Genomic DNA, 17193 nt, shown 5'->3' with positions numbered 1-17193 from the left:
CTTCTCAGATTTGCAAAGATTAAAAAGTCTGATAACAGCCAGTTGGCAGGGCGTAAGGAAATAGACACATTCATATCCGGTTAGTAGGAGAAAAAAAAGGCCACAATTTCATTGGAAGACAGTTGGTAATCTCTGTCAAAACAGCAAATCTCCAGGTCATTTAGCCGGCTGTCACCTTCTAGTGATTTATCTACAATCACTAATAAACGTCAACACATGTACAGCACATGGTGAAACATAACGCAAATGGTAATAAACCATCTCTCAGTTGGCTTGAGAAGATCTCTATGATCTTTTCCGGTGAAAAAAACAAATTTCAGAAAACGGTATATATAGTATGATATTATTGGCATCTAAAAAGATATGCATATATAATCTTGTGGATATGTTTAAAATTTCTGAACTTAGTTACAAACAGGAATAGGAAATCTAAGAAGAGGGGCTCATGGGAGTGGGGAAGGAGATGTTTATTTTCCATTTTATATCTTTCTGTATGGTTTTCATTTTTTAAAGTTAGTATATATTTTTAAAGATCTAGTTAAACAGGATCAGGTGCAGTGGCTCATGCCTGTAATCCCAGCACTTTGGGAGGCTGAAGTGGGTGGATCACCTGAGGTCAGGAGTCGAGACCAGCCTGACCAACATGAGAAACCCCATCTCTACTAAAAATACAAAATTAGCCAGGTGTGGTGGCACATGCCTGTAATCCCATCTACTTGGGAGGCTGAGTGAGGCAGGAGAATCACTTGAACCCAGGAGGCAGAGCTTGAGGTGAGCCAAGATTGCGCACCACTGCACTCCAGCCTGGGCAACAAGAGCAAAATTCCATCTCAAAAAAAAAAAAAAAAAAAAGAAAAGAAAAAAGAGAAAGAACCCCATCTCTACTAAAAATAGAAAAATTAGCCAAGTATGATGGCAGGAGCTTGTAATCCCAGCTACTTGGGAGGCTGAGGCAGGAGAATTGCTTGAACCTGGGAGGCAGAGGTTTCAGTGAGCCTTGATCATGCCACAGCCTTCCCGCCTGAGTGACTCCGTCTCAAAAAAAAAAAAAATCTAGTTAAACAATAACATATCAGTAACATATGTAGATGCTCAGTGGAGTGCCTGTACCTGGGACGGGGTGAGTGTGTGTAGCTTCTACACTGAAGCACTGGCTTAATTACAGAGGCTGGTCCTGTCTACAGGGCTTTATGGGCCGGGCAAGCCTTCCAGGCTCATGAGAATCTGAAGTAGCAAAACAGGGCAAGATTATGGTGGGTGGGAACAGACCAGCAGCTTTAAGTAAGGGCCTAAAATCCAAATAGCTTTCCCCCGATCTCCTGACAGCCTGCTGGCCTCAGCAGCCGATGGATTCCATGGGTGTTAGCTGCTGCCAGGGTTTCAGCAGGCTGAGGACCACCCCAGTGTGCCCCTCTCCCAAGGTGCTGGCACTTGACAGCTCCCTTTTCCTCTCAGAGGTTTTAGGAAAGTAAAAACTACCGTCTCCTCCTCACGTTAGGGATGACTGTGCCAAAGGAAGGTAGAGCTTCTAGAAAGAGAAGAGAATCTGGGATTCCTAGGACTTTCTTGTTAGAAACAATCCCAAGACTTGCTCTCCAGCTGCTGGGGCAAATCCAGGTCTCGGTAGGGCTGGTGGCCAGTCCCTGGAGGATAATCCACGGGGCACAGTGTCCAAGGGGAGGAAGCCATTTGGGAGCGGCGGGGAGCTCAGCGGGAACGAGTGATCCCTGCCCCGGCCAGGTGGCCCCTCTGTGGCTGTGCCTGGCTCCCATTCACCATAGGCCGCTATGCCCGGGCCCACTGGAATCGTGTTTCTTCTTCAAACACCCCCTCCTTTTTTTTTTTTGAGACGGAGTCTCGCTCCGTCGCCAGGCTGGAGTGCAGTAGCACGTTCTCAGCTCACTACAACCTCCGCCTCCTGGGTTCAAGCGATTCTCTTGCCTCAGCCTCCCGAGTAGCTGGGACTACAGGCACACGGCACCATGCCCAGCTAATTTTTGTATTTTTGGTAGAGATGGGGTTTCACCCCATGTTGGTCAGGATAGTCTCAATCTCTTGACCTTGTGATCCTCCCTCCTTGGCCTCCCAAAATGCTGGGATTACCGGCGTGAGCCACCGTGCCTGACTCGCAAACACCCCCTCTTACTTTATATTCTTGGCAGCTGAGAGGTTAAGAAATCCCCTCCATGTGGCAGACTCCTTTGGATCAGACCCTGTAGCTGCCGGGTCCCCACCTAAATGACCCCCCACCCCACCTTTTCCTCGTGCTCTGAGTGCAGAAGCAGTGGGGGAACAAGAGTGCCTCAGCCCAGGATTGCTGGATGTCAGGGCTCACCTCCATCTTAGAGAACGATCAGCTCCAAAATTCAGAGACTTGTGTCCAGATTCCTCAAGCTGTGTCTGGAAGTCTTGTCTTTTCAGTTAAGAGGAAACCGGGTTTTCCTGCATGGGTTCTAATAAAGTCTTTGATCTATTTCAGGTATCAGAATTGCGTTTACACTTACAGAATTCTGCCCAATGAAGATGATAAATTCACTGTTCAGGTGAGTCCTTTATAAACCTAGAAATCTGAACCTGACTTCAGTCGATACTGGCAGAGAAGGGGTGGAAACGATGAGGAAGAAAGCGCGTGCACAGGTAGCCGGACATGAAGGCCTGGCTGAGCCTGGAGTTTGTGGGGTGGCTTAGCTGGTAAACTGTGGCCCTCTAAGTGACCCTGCTCTGTGACAGGACGGAGTTGCATGCCACGGGCTATTTGTGGTCCATGGGTATGAAGAGGAAACAAAGGTGAAGCAGACTGCCCAGAGATGAAGGGAAAGGAAGGGCTGTGGCTTGGCCAACTGTTGTCTTCATCTCTCAAAGGAGAGAGAGGAAGTGGCTCAGGAGGGAGAGAAGAGAGGTGAACTTATAGGAGAACAGACCATGTTTTCTGAGGGGCTGCGAGACTAGCACAAAACAGAGCCTTTCCATTTGTAGAACTCTGTTCTGTCCGAGGCTGATACTCACAGCATCTGATTTCACCATGCAAAGTCAAAATGTGCAAAACTTGCAGTTCACTTTTTAAAAATATTTTATTTTTGAGACGGAGTTTCACGCTTATCGCCCAGGCTGGAGTGCAGTGGTGAGATCTCGGCTCACTGCAACCTCCACTTCCTGGGTTCAAGTGATTCCCCTGCCTCAGCCTCCCGAGTAGCCGGGATTACAGGCGCCTGCCACCACGCCCAGCTGATTTTTGTATTTTTGGTAGAGATGGGGTTTCTCCATGTTGGCCAGGCTGGTCTTAAACTCCTGACCTCAAATGATCTGCCCACCTCGGCCTCCCAAAGTTCTGGGATTACAGGCGTGAGCCACCCCACCTGGTTGCAGTTAAATTTAAAAAGAAAAATCAGCTGCACCCATCCAAGCAGGGGAAGGCCACCCTAAGCACGGTTTACTAAAGGCTTTGTTTTGCCACAAAATGTGACAACTGAGTGTGTGGAAGCCAGGAGAGCTATTCTTATCCGGCTGCATGAAGAGCACGTGGGGGTGGCAAGAAGGAAGGAGACAAAGTTTCCACATCCCCAGTGGGGGGCGGGGGGATATGTGTGTGTGTGTGTGTATGTGTGTGTGTGTGTGTGTGTGTGAGAGAGAGAGAGAGAGAGATGCTCAGTTCTCAGGGACTAGAGTAAGAGACACTGCAGTGCATCCACGTCCCAAGCAGAGTAGCCGGGGTAGACAGAGGTTTGGACATCATGTCACGGAAGAGCAATGACGGCATTGGAGAAGTTTGGTTGAAAAGAAAGTGGAAGTGGGAGGGGAGAGGCGGGATACACTCCGGTTTCAAAGCTTGAAAGGAATGATTCATTTTGTGCAGAACTAGGATGCAGTAGTAGACAGGGAGCTGGACTCAAGGTGGGAGCAAACCATAGGCAAGTCCCTGGGGGCAAACATCCCCCAGGAATTGTTAAGAGGGAGAGCGTGGTGAGGAGAACGCCCCTCAGGAAGAGGGTTTATGAAGATGGAAGGAATTGGTCCGAGGAGCAATGTGGCTGCGAGAAACCCAAGGGGCGTGTGTGATGCGGCCTGGTCCAGGGGCTGTTTCCTGCAAGGCCTCCTTGGGAGATGTGAGTCTGGGCTCAAGCAGAACCACTCCCCGTGTAGTCAGGCTGGCCTTGCTGCCAGCTGCCTTATCCTCCTGCCCCTGCATCCGCTGCAGCCTCTAAGGCACATCTGCTGGAAGGCTTTCCACTGGCCTAGGGCGCCCGCAGGTTTGGCCCGGTTCTTAGTAGTCGCCAGGAGCAGATGTTGGCACACCCAGTACAAGAATGCCCTTTCCAGCGCTTGGCAGCTATTTGCCATGAGAATGTCTGTCTCTGACATGGACTCTTCACCATGTGTGGGATGTGACTGGCGGAGAGGAGCCCTGTCTGGGGCAGGCTGTTGGCTTCAATGACCTCTACCATTTTTTCCAAGTCTAGGAGGGCATGAGCTATTCTGGCAGAGTTGGCATCTGTGACAGGTGGTTTGCTGAGAGGAGTCGGCAAACTCTCTTAATTTAAAAGTTGGTCGATGCTTTTGATCTTTTTCCCCTTTGTGGTTTCTTCTCTTCCTTCAAAGTGAAGAAAACTTTAAGTATGACTGGAAAAGACATGACTGTGGCTTCTAGTAGAGTTGGCACCCGCGGCCTGTAAATGTGTAGACTGCGTTTCCGGTTTGCCCCTCTCTGTCACCATCACGCTCTTGCTACTGTGACGTCTTGTGACCCTGGGAACTGCTGATGAAATCCGGGGCCTCATTGGACTATGGGGGGGTGGGGGCGGTGCAGGGAACAGAAACTCACCTTGGCTGACTGTGTAAGGGTTAAGGGGTGGGCCGCCTTTGTGGAGATGTGCAGAGCCAGGAAGCAGAAGGCCGCCCTAGGGCCTTGGGACCAGAAGAGCATAGGGTCTGCACGCGGCTTCTCCCATGGCTCAGCTCTTCTCTGTGGGGCCGCTCTTCCCCGCCAGCAGCCTTCCTTCTCAGACCCCAGTCCTAAGAAGGAGTCTGATGGCTCAGCCTCCATGGCTTTCTCTGTGTGGGCCACTCAGGGGCTGCCAGTCTATGTATGAATTGGCTGTCTTCAAGCAGATGCACCCCTCTACCTCTCGGAGATGCGGACAGAGTCATGGGGCAGCCATGAGTTGGCTCCTTAAGGTCTCTGCTCAGCCAGGGCAGTGGGTGGGCAGCTTTCATAGAAGAAGGGCAGCCCTGCTGGACATATCTGCTCCTGACCCTGGCACTAGGCCCGTGACCTCCTCAGTAGCCAACGTGGTACAGGGAACCGTGGGCTCAGGTGGTCTGAAGAGGTTTCCCTTCAAGGTGAATTAAAGGAGAATTCTCATAGGATCCTCCTAGGTGGACTCACCTATGAGAATCTACCTCCAAGAGTAAATGACAGCAGATGTCTACTGAGGACCAAGTGCACACTCATGCCCAATTAAGCAGACTCAGAGCCCTTCGGGGAAGCTTTAGCAGTTATTGATCTCTGCCTATTTTAACTCAAGTTCCTCTTTTCATGTTGAGGCAAAACCTCACAGTCTTTTCTAAGCTTAGCCACAGTTTCTAAATAACTCATTCCTGACACCTGAGCCTGTTCAGTGCCACCAGAACACGAGGCTCCCCAAAATAAGAATCTGGACTGAAACTTTGCCAAGTGAAGCTCTGAAAGGCTTTCATTGTTTCTTAGTTTAGTAACTTTAGCTCTTTTCCTGGTTCTCTTGTCAACACCAAAGATCTCATCTTTGTTCTTTGCAGACCAGCTTCATGGAGGTGGCCCACATGTCATAGCCCATGACAACCCCGTATCAATCAGGGAGAGGAGCCACCTCACCTGGGGGACTCTTTTCCCTTACTCCATCTTTCACAGACTTAAAAAAAAAAAATCTGAGATGGGAGGGCAGGATGCAAACTGTAACTTCATCCAACCCCCTCGTTCTAAATATGAGTGTTGCTGAGAACTGCGGAAGTTGGAACTCACAGCCAGGCCTCCCGGCCTCCCCAGCTAAGCTTTCTTCCTTCCAGCCTAGAAGGTGTTTCCAGGCCTGGCTGGAGTCTCCTGGGGAAGGATGAGCCCAGGACTCTGCCCAGAGGGCAGGGAGACAAGGCAATGTGGCCTCTCAGAGAGCTTGGCTTCTTGTCCTTCCCACGGTTGTAGATAATATTTGATCCCAGGTGGCATCTGTCCCTTGTGGTAAATCAGCAAGGCGCCCCTAGAATGAAAGCAGACTCCACTCCCGGCTGGGATCTGGGTTCAAGTCCAATTTGGCCAGCCATGTGGCCTTGGACAAGGACCACCAAGAAACTGCTGGAAAGTAGAGATCACACACATACCTCCCAGCACAAGGAAGCTGCCGAGGAGGACGGTGGAGACAGTGGGGAACTGGAGGTGCTTTAGAGGATTCTAGGCAGTGCTGGGAGTGGTGGGGAAGGAGGTGTAAATTTTGGAACTCCATCTCCCTCAGCTCTGCTCTTTGGGCTGTGGGCTTCGTGTCTTCAGGGACCTAAGTAGGCTCTGGAACCGTTAAGCAGTTGTTCAACAGCTGCTGTGCCACTCAAACTCTGAGAACCTTCTGGACTTAGCTTGCACTGCTTGTCCTGGTTGGGGGAGGGTCGGGGCAGTGCTCTGAGCCCTGCACGAGGCCAGAGGAAGGCAGGATGGCTCAGCCCCACAGGCCTGACTCTCCCACACCAAGAGAGCAGGTTTCTTGTAAAGCCCAAACTCCTTTCTTGACTTGGAAAGGGAAGTGACTCTCCTGTAAGAGAAGCGGTGCCCATCTTGAGCTGCTCGCTGCAGGCTGAGCTGGGAGACTGCTGCTGCCTTTGAAATGGCCCCTCTCTGGGAGAGTGAGGAAGAGTCTGAAGCCCTGCAAGCCGCCCTCATGGGCCAGCTGCAGGGTGGCTAGGGAGGCCTGGAGTAGCCTCAGACGTGTCGCATAAATGGTTGTCTCAAACCCAGGGCCACAGTCGAAGCAAAAGGGGCCCTTCGGCTCCATCCTACAACCTTTTGGCCCTTGTGTCCTTTCTGACATCTTTCCCACCAGGAGGAATAAAGCAGAAAATTAAAACTACCCATAATCCCCTATCACATCAATGTTCTCTGTGAACTTCCTGTCTTTTCTTGAGGTTGAGATTGTATCTAGGATATTGATTGTTTGAGTCAAGATGGGAGCACCCCCAGGTGTTTCTGTTTGTTTTGTTTTGTTTTTGAGACAGGGTCTCGCTCTGTAGCCCAGGCTTGAATGCAGTGGCACGATCTTGGCCCACTGCAACCTCTGCCCCCGGGCTCAAGCAATTCTCCCACCTCAGCCTCCTGAGTAGCTGAGATGACAGGTGTGCACCACTATGCCCAGCTAAATTTTGTCTTTTTCTGTAGAGCCCGGGTTTTAATGCAAGTTTAGATGAAGAGTTAGAAAATATCTATCTCGTAGACCCTTTCATTATTCTTTCTGGATTTGGAAGAAAAACTCCAGTGACCTGAGCCATTCTGGTGAGTTCTAAAGAAGAGACACTCGTGACTCAAGTCCCTGGTCCCTGACGGTGGCTGTCACGTATCTCTGGGCAGCATGGCTTTTGGAGAGGGAAAACAAAACAACTTTCTCAAAGCTGTTCCGTCACAAGCATCCGGGAGGTGAACGGTTGAGCCATTGTTATTAAGCTCAGGAAGCGAGTGGCAGCTGTTATTGTTCTGAGTGGTCACCGAGTGAAGTAAAGATTCCGTCTGAGCCGCCGGGCAAAGGATGTGGCTCTAACACACTTCCTGAAGTTGCACAACAAGGGGCGCAGAAAAGGCTCAGGGCACAGAAGCCTACCAGGGCTGCGTGTGTGGGCTCTGCAGCCATGCCAAGGACAGTGGGCCCTGTGGGGGTCCGTGCTGGTGGAGGGGTTCCTTTATGCTATGACACTCACCTTCTAGAAGCCTGCATTTTGAATTGGTTTTTCTATCTACTGCAGAATATGGACAGATCTATTTTCCAAGCCTCTGAACATCTCAAAACATCTTAGTCTACACATTCAAGAGTAATTTGATAGATATAAAATTCTTGGAACCAAATGTTCGCTCAAAATCCTATACGAGGTTCATCACTGCCTTCAAGAAGGTAGTGTTACGGACCAGGCACAGTGGCTCAACACTGTAATCCCAGCACTTTGGGAGGCTGAGGCAGGTGGATCACCTGAGGTCAGGAGTTCGGGACTAGCCTGGGCAACATGGTGAAACCCCGTCTCTACTAAAAATGCAAAAATTAGCTGGGCATGATGGCGCATGCCTGTAGTCCCAGCTACTCGGGAGGCTGAGGCAGGAGGATTGCTTGAACCTGACAGGCAGAGGCTGCAGTGAGCCGAGATCTCACCACTGCACTGCAGCCTGGGTGACAGAGCAAGACTGTCTCAAAGAAAAGAAGAAAAAAAGGTGTGTAGCGTTATGAATAGTTCTGAGTACAAAATCCAAGGCCAAACTTGTGCTGGTTCCTATAGAGGGGACCCATGTTTTTGTTTTTTTCTACTTTGAAGCTGGTGGGAATTCTTTTCCAGCTTTGTCATTTTCCTTTCATTGATAGTGCCTGCAGTGTGTTCAGCTTGTTCACTTTGCAAACTCTGTTCTTTGACACAAAAGACCTTTCTTCTGTCAGGTCTTTGAGTAAGTTTTTATTCCAGCTCTTCTGGCATCTTTCTTCTAATCCCCTGAGAAAGCCAAGCCTCCCCCTCATTTTCTAGCCTCCTGAGGTACACATGCCCTTGTGACCGAGAAGCCCTTCCCTCTTGTGTGGCTGCAAGATCCCTAATCCCTTCCCAAGTTTGTCAGAGAATTCTGGAAAGAGTGTCCATGCCATTTGTCATCTCTACCTCCAAATGACTGTCTTTATTTTCTCCCCATCCCCACTGGCCATTTTGCCCTTGCTTCTCCTTGTTCCAGAGCCTTCTGGTTCACCTTGTCCCAGATCATGGGCCTGTTTCCTGTCCTTGTTACCCAAAGTGGTCTAGAACTGATATCAATGTGCACCATGTAGCTGACAAGTTTAGATTGGGGAATAGGATGCAAGTATAACCAATGAGGTGTGAAGAGAAGGGCTCTGTGGGCTTCTAATAAAGGTCTATTTGTCTTAAAAACAGACATAGGGATAAGATAGCCTCTTTCTTTCTTTCATTTTGGGACAGAGTTTTGCTCCAGTTGCCCAGGCTGGAATGCAATGGCATGATCTCAGCTCACCGCAACCTCTACCTCCTGGGTTCAGGTGATTCTCCTGTCTCAGCCTCCCAAGTAGCTGAGATTATAGGCACCTGTACCATGCCTGGCTAATTTTTGTATTTTTAGAACAGATGGGGCTTCACTATGTTGGCCAGGCTGGTCTCGAACTCCTGACCTCAGGTCATCTGCTTGGCTTGGCCTCCCAAAGTGTTGGGACTACAGGCATGAGCCACCACGCCGGCCAAGATAGCCTCTTTCCTACCTTTGGAAGCTGCCATAGGATGTGACAGCTGGGTCTCTGCTGCTACCTTGTAACCATGAGGAGATGTAGCCGGTGAGTGAGGCCAACACACGGAAAGAAGAAGTGAACCTGGGTCCTGGATGATGCCCTTGAATTCGCTGAACAGAATGAAGCAACCTGGGATTTGCCCTGCCTCTAGATTTTCTGTTTTGTGAGGTAATTAATTCCATTTTGCTCAAGTTAGTTGAGTTAGGGTCTTCTAACAGCTAAAAGTGTCCTAATATACAAAAGTGTAAACTATCCTAGGGGAATTTCAGAGCAGAAAAGTGAAAATTTCAAATTGAATATCGAGTTTCACTGCACCAAATGCCCATGAGCCATGCTCTGACAACGCAGTCCCTGGGTCTTCCCTCTCCTTAGCCTGTGTTGTGTTTCTGGGACCTGCTCCAGCCCTGTCCCAGACATTCCTAATGACTTATGTTCCTGTCAGACATCCTCGGGCTCAACATCTCTTTCTCCAACCCTAACCAGAAAAAGCACAAAAATCAGTCAGTGTTTTAACAATGTCTGTGCACTGAGGAGGCATCTTGATTTCTTGCTTATTGCAGAATGGTTTCGTTTCTCATCTTGACTTTGCCCTTCGAGATCAGGTTCCGGGTCTAATTGTGTCTGCCAGATTTGCAAGAGGCCACGTAGGGTTTATCAAATAGACGAAAGTCTTTCTGAGAGGTCTCGCTTGATCACCCCAGAAAAACAGTCACCCCACCCTTCATTTGTTGCTCTTTAACCCCTTACCCTCCTTTCTTTTCTTTGTGGCACTTGTGACTATCTGATTTTATATTTATTCATTTATTTTTATTTTTCTCTATCATCAGGCTGGAGTGCAGTGGCACAATCTCGGCTCACTGCAACCCCTGCCTCCTGGGTTGAAGTGATTCTCCTGCTTCAGCCTCCCGAGTAGCTGGAACTACAGGTGCGTGCCACCACACCCAGCTAATTTTTGAATTTTTAGTAAAGACAGGGTTTCACCATGCTGGCCAGGATGGTCTCGATCTATTGAACTTGTGATCTGCTAGCCTCGGCCTCCCAAACTGCTGGGATTACAGGTGTGAGCCACCGTGTCCAGCCCTGATTTTATATTTTAAAATATACATTTTTTATTGACTTATTTATTGTCTATACTAGAACTATTCCTAGCATATAGTGAATGCTTGATAAATATTTATTGAATTAACTCTTCTGCCACTTTTAAAAAGATAGGAAGTGCTACAGGTTTCGTTTAAATTATGATTTATCTCACCCTTGCTGCGGTTATCAATCTTAAATTTGTCCTCCACAGGATCGGCCATTATCTGTTGACTTGCTTTTCATGCCTTGGTCAACTTCCTCTGCTTTCGGGAAGGGTTCTCTTTTCTGGACTCAGTTCTGCTGTAGCTCCCTCCAAAGTGGATTCTCATTTCAGCATTGAATTGAGCTCCTCATTTTTTTTTTTTTTTCCCTCAAGATGGAGTCTCGCTCTGTCACCCAGGCTGGAGTGCAGTGGCGAGATCTCGGCTCGCTGCAACCTCTGCCTCCTGGGTTCAAGCGATTCTCCTGCCTCAGCCTCCCAAGAAGCTGGGATTACAGCCGCGCACCACCATCCCCCACTAATTTTTTGTATTTTTAGTAGAGACAGGGTTTCACCATGTTGGCCAGGCTGGTCTCAAACTTCTGACCTTGTGATCTGCCTACCTCGGCCTCCCAAAGTGCTGGGATTACAGGCGTGAACCACAGCGCCCGGCCGAGGTTCTCATTTTGTTGCAAGCCTGCCTTGCCTGGCTGGTCTTCGGGCTTCACTGGCCCTGTCGTCTGTTCATCTTTCTCCTCTTCCTGAGATTTTCACTCTTGGGTCCTAAAGGCCTTGCCTTTTGATGTCCACGTGAGGCTGCCGATGCTTCCCAAGATGTCCCGAGACAAGTTCCAGCAGCTACATTTCCAGAGAAGGCTCTTCCTCGGGTCTTCAGGGTGGTGTAATGTCCTGGTTCCCTCGGGGAAGCAGTTTCTTCTCTCAAGCTTGTTTCCTCCTCAGAAACACTGGGAGGCCAGCAGTACTTCTCTCCTGTGGAGATTGTGAGGACTAAAAGAGATGGTTTATGTAAACATGCAGCTTATGTCTGACACGTGACTCCATGGATGACTGTTTCAAAATGGCGAGGATGCACAGAGGCCAGTCAGCTCACCGGCACCAACGCGGGGTCACTGGGCAGAGGCCCCAGCCCATGACTGGCCAAGAGCTAGGGATACCAGGCACAGGGGAGGGAGAAAGGGCTGAGACTTCGGGACACAAAAATCTCAGGAGTCCTGGGATTGGCAGCAAGGCCATCCAAAGGGGCCTTGGAGAGGAGGACGAGTACCTGGATCAGGGCCCAGGAGCAAAGGTCATGGGGGACGGAGGCACCAAGTAGGGCCCCGAGACTCTGTCTGCCTTGGGACCCTCTGAGAACTGGGGTTGTCCTGTGCCTGCTCACTGGGCGTACGTCACTGCTGCTTTGGATAACTGAGGAAGACTGTCGGGGTGAGGGCGAGGGTGGGTGCCTGGAGTCCCACCAGGTGACAAGAGAGAGCCTTGAGGACACAGGAGGGACCGGAGGGAGGTCCCACAACTCCCACCTGGGACCTATCTTATCATACCTTTCTGGCCTGGTTCCCTTTTGTTGAGCCCCTGTCAGGAGCTAGGCACTTCATCCGTGTTCTTTAATCCTGGGGGACGGTTTACTACTATTGTTGCTATGATTACTATTCCCATTTTTAAATTCAAGGAAACAAAGGCTCAGATGCGATAACACTGTTTGCTTGTTTCATAAAACTTGTGACAGAAGAGGGATGTCATTGGAGCCATGCTGTGGCTCTGTGCCCTGCAGGCTGGAGGGTGAGCTTCACACAAACGCTACTGGTCTTTGTTTCTCCAACCACCCGAGGTTCCCCAGCTATGCAACCAGCTAAGGGCTTTGCAGTTATTTGAGCCATGATCCTTCCTGAATGAGACCCAAGATGACTCTACTTTTAAGCCAAGTCCAGTGAGTGTTACAGCCATGTGTTCTGACTATATTCCTTAAGGGTCAGAATGACAGCTTAGAGATTCCCGACAGCTCATTCATTTATTCCGTGAATATTAATTGGGAACTGAACATAGTAATACAACAGCCAGCCTCAGAGACAGTCCGTCCTTCACAGGATGTTCAATCTAGAGACCAATGACAAGCAATTTTCATGATTAGACTCCGAAGCCCAGATTTTTACATCTTGAGGTGGAAGGGTCTCAGGAAACTTCTACAGTGAAAGGAGCTCCCCTCAAGTAGGAGGAAATGAACGGCCCAGCCATGCCTTCCAAAGAACCATCTGAGAGGTGCCCACCCCCTCTTCTGTGCTTCCAAACAATCCCCCCACTCAGTGTCCACATCCTCACATTGTGGGGTGGTAGGCGGCCCAATGTCTGTCTCCCCCAGTGAGCTGTGGGGGCCTTGAGAACAAGGGCGAGGGTCTCAGTCGTCCGAGTGTCTGCCCTTGGGCATAGGACAGAGGATGCGTCGCCATCCCCTGAATGAAAGGCCCAGCTGGACCGGCTTGAGAAGAGGCTTCTGTTGACCACTCAGTGCCCACAAAACCTCTGAGGTTAAACTTAATCTGCCCTGTTCTTAGCAGATTGTACTTCATTTTGAATAACCCCAGGAGAGAGAAATCCAAATTTCTCTCCCAGATATTGAATTAATCCATACATGAGCAGTTAGTGATTTTTATAAAGAGATTTGCCATGGAAGAGTAGTTCCTTCATTACTGCTCTTCTTGGCTGTCTGAGTTAAGAGACCCTGCCAGGCTGGTGGCCATCAGGGTGCTCAACCCATCTCTCCACCATATTTATGCCCTTCATGACTGGCAGGAAAAAGGGTCTGAAATCTTGAAATGGAGAAATGTGTTTTCCAAAATCCAAACATCTCTCACAAATATATGCTACAAGACTCTAAAAAGAGTTCTCAGCGCCTCACACAGACACAAGGACAGAACATGAGAACATAGTCCCAGCCTTTAAAGACAGAAAACAGACATTCCAACAAGCAGATTAAAAGTCACTCGGGGTTGGGCTTGGTGGCTCATGCCTGTAATTCCAGCACTTTGGGAGGGCAAGGCAGGTGGATCACCTGAGGTCAGGAGTTCGAGACCAGCCTGGCCAACATGGTGAAACCCTGTCTCTACTAAAAATACAAAAATAGCCAGGTGTGGTGGTGCACACCTGTAATCCCAGTTACCCAGGAGGCTGAGGCAAGGAGAATCACTGTAACCTGGGAGGCGGAGGCTGCAGTGAGCCGAGATCATGCCACAGCACTCCAGCCTGGGTGACAAGAGCAAAACTCCGTCTCAAAGAAAAGTAACTCGGAAGTCTACATGAAAGATACCACTGGCTGCTTGGGAAACCAGATGATAGAACTGCTTTCTCCCGTGACAAAGGCTCTGGGGAGATACTTACTCTTACAACACTAAACACCTTCCTGCCTCCAGGGTCTTGGTACCTGCCCTGCCTTGTGCCTGGGACTCTGTCCCCCAGGTCACCACATGGCTGACTGGGCAACAGGATTCCTCCAAGGCCTTTTCCCAGGTCTTCCCATCTAATATCATGCCCTGTCCCATGGCCGCTCCTTATTGCACTCCTGTTTTTTCTTCATAGCCCTTATCGCTGTCTGCAAGGGGATTCATCTCCATTGCCACTATAACAAATTTCAGCAAACAGAGGGGTTTAAAACAACACAAATGTATTATCTTGCAGTTGTGCAGGCCAGAAGTCCAGAAGCTCTCACTGGGCTCGGATCAAGGTGTTGGCAGAGCTGCACTCCTTCCAGAGGCTTCAGGGGGAAATCCCTGTTCTCGCCTTTTCTGGTTTCTAGGGGTCACTTTCATTCCTTGGCTCGTGGCCCATTCCTCTGTCTTCAGAACTAGTAATGGCCTGTCAGGTCTTTCTCATGATGATGTTTCTAGGGCTCTGACTCTCTGCCTCCCTCTTCCCCTTATGAGGACTCTTGAACATAGATTGGGAAAGCTGAATAATTCGGGATCCTCTCCCAACCTCAAGGCCAGTACATGAGCACCTTATCTCCCCCAGGCCGTGGTACATAACAGCCATAGGTTCCAGGGATAAGGAGGGGTTGGGAGGCGGAGGCCGTTCTTCTTTCTACCACAGCAACTATCTTGATTATGTATTGACTCACTCATGTATTATCTGTCTCTACCATGAGGCTGTAAGTCTCATGAGAGCCCAGACCTTGTCTATCTTGCTCTGCACTGTCTCTGTAGCACCAGAAGAATGCCAGGCTCATCGGGGAGCTGCCCCAGGCCCTGCCCCGCCACGCAGCTTCTCTCCAGGCTGCTTCCAGGGCTGGGGACTCTGGGCTTGCCTGCCAGCTGTCACTTCTGTCTTCCCCAGAGTACCTCAAGAGTTTTATAAAAAGAAAAGAAGCAAGCTGGAAAGAAGAGCATTTTAGGGATATGTAATTAAGGATAAAAATATCCCTCACAGGCTCTGGGCAATGGGGAAATTGGAGATTGCTTGCGTTCCTGGGCCCAGTAGAACCACGAGGGCTTTTGAAACATAATGATTAGCGCAGGTTTTTAGCACTGATAAGCGTGTGTAATGATGAAAGCCATCTATATGGGTGTGCGGTGCCAAAAGATGTGTGTTTAAATTCTCGAAGGGGAGGCGTTTAAACGGAGCTGCATGTAAATACAGGACCTTTGCTTCGGGTGAGAAGGAAAGGGGAAATGGAAACAGCGAGGGGTCGAGCTTCCTCAATTACATGTGGCAGAAGGAAACAGCTATTTCAAAGGCAAACATTGAACGTGGGAGGTGGAGGAGGCCTTGGATGCTCCCAACAGCATCCCTTTAGCCCTCGATTTCCCGTCCCTTCTTCCGTCTTGAGATAGGCCAAGGAGCCCCAGGTCCATCACTGTCTGTGGCTCCCAGGTAGCTAGGGGCGCTCCCAGCCCAGCCCCCAGCAACCCCCCCACCCATCTTCATTCTCAGCCCCACGTGACATGTTGCCCCTGACAGGGCTCCATAGATTCCTGCTGGATGGAAAAAGGCATGGGTAAAATAATCTTGACTCTAAGATAAAAATGGTTACCCAGGAAGAAACAGAAAGAGAAATGAAAGAATGTGTCTTGAGAGAAATGGAACAATAAGCAGACTTCAATCTGAGGGCTTTCTGAAGTCAGGTTCTCCTTCACACGGCTTCACGGGACACTGCATTCCTCTCTTGTCTAATCTTTCTTTTCTTTTTTTGGACGGAGAAGGATTACTGCAGATAAATATTGATAATTTCTGCTTTTTCTCTTAGGAAAGTAGTGAGGGTGAGGAAGTTCAAATCGAAAATACAAAACAGAAGTAAAATCCCCTGACGTGGAAATAAGCCTTCCTCCTTGGGAAACTATCAATGTAAATATGTTTCTCTAAAATGTAACTTTAGAGTCTGCAATATATTTGACATCTTAAAAATGGTCTTTAAGACTTTATGGTAAGGCCAGGTGCGGTGGCTCATGCCTGTAATTTCAGCACTTTGGGAGGCTGAGGCAGGCGGCTCATTTGAGGTCAGGAGTTCGAGACCAGCCTGGCCAACACAGTGAAACTGTGTCTCTGTCTAATTCAAAAATTAGCCTGGCATGGTGGCGAGTGCCTGTAATCCCAGCTACTCAGGAGGCTGAGGCATGAGAATCGCTTAAACTTAAACTCGGGAGGCTGAGGTTGCTGTGAGCTGAGATCGTACCACTGCACACTCCAGTCTGGGCGACAGAGTGAGACTCTGTCTCAAAAAAAAAAAAAAAAAAAAAAGACTTTATGTTACGCACATCAAGTGTTCAATGAGGCATTTGTTAGAGATGGACAGTCCTCAATTTTGGGGTGAAAAGATTTGCAAAACTTTGTCAATAATAATGTCATGATGTCCAAAGCTGGTCCCACCACTGGCTCTCTCCTGCCACCTGCCCAGAGGTGGCTTCAGGCCACACTCCCCTGGCAGAAGAACACGCTATGAATGCCTCTGGAGCACCCTACTTCTGCCTCCTGGCCCGTTTTCCCTGTGCTGCTCCCCAGAGTCTGAGAAACAAATGTTGCCTGTGTCCCCTCCCTGGTAGAGCCTGAGAGATTCTCTACATCTGCACTGGCCAGTGCTGCAACCACAGGCCACGTGGGGCCACAGAGCACTTGGAATATGCCCCCTCCCCCCAAAAAGAAGGTTCTATATCTCATGATAATTTTATTGCACACTGAAATCTTAATATTTTGGACATATTGCGTTAAATATATTAATCAAATTGATTTTACCCCGATCTTTAAAAACTCCAAGGCTGGGCATGGTGGCTCACACCTGTAATCCCAGCACTTTGGGAGGCCAAGGCAGGCAGATCACTTGAGGTCAGGAGTTCGAGACCAGCCCGGCCAACATGGTAAAACCCTGTCTCTACTAAAATTACAAAAATTAGCCGGGCCTGGTGGTGCGTGCCTGTAGTCCCAGCTACTCTGGAGGCTGAGGCTGGAGAAATGCTTGAACTAGGCAGGTGGAGGTTGCAGTGAGCTGAGATTGCTTGAACCAGGCAGGTGGAGGTTGCAGTGAGTGAGACTCCGTCTTAAAAAAAAAAAAAATTCCAAAATCTGGCTGCTAGAAAATTTAAAACTGTATGTAAGGCTCACATTACATTTTCACTGGGCATCATTGCTCTAGAGCCTTGC

The 17193-nt window shown here is 49.3% G+C and overlaps 3 protein-coding genes across 3 annotated transcripts in view; 2 read left to right on the top strand and 1 right to left on the bottom strand.

Moving 5' to 3' along the window:
* Nucleotides 1–17193, top strand: part of DGKD (diacylglycerol kinase delta) — a 681592-nt gene that overhangs the window by 276402 nt on the left and 387997 nt on the right. The gene's annotated exons all lie outside the window — the stretch shown is intronic.
* The window catches only part of INPP5D (inositol polyphosphate-5-phosphatase D), a 154131-nt gene that overhangs the window by 18953 nt on the left and 117985 nt on the right, over nt 1–17193 (top strand). The window contains exon 2 of the mRNA XM_050751561.1: nt 2480–2543. Coding sequence (XP_050607518.1) covers nt 2480–2543 — 64 coding nt within the window. The remainder of the gene's footprint in view (nt 1–2479; nt 2544–17193) is intronic.
* LOC126932571 (ephexin-1) overlaps nt 1–17193 on the bottom strand; it is a 334934-nt gene that overhangs the window by 203587 nt on the left and 114154 nt on the right. The gene's annotated exons all lie outside the window — the stretch shown is intronic.

This window comes from Macaca thibetana, chromosome 12, assembly GCF_024542745.1.
Source record: "Macaca thibetana thibetana isolate TM-01 chromosome 12, ASM2454274v1, whole genome shotgun sequence".
Classification (NCBI taxonomy): Eukaryota; Metazoa; Chordata; class Mammalia; order Primates; family Cercopithecidae; genus Macaca; species Macaca thibetana.
This window is presented reverse-complemented; position numbering and strand designations above follow the sequence as displayed.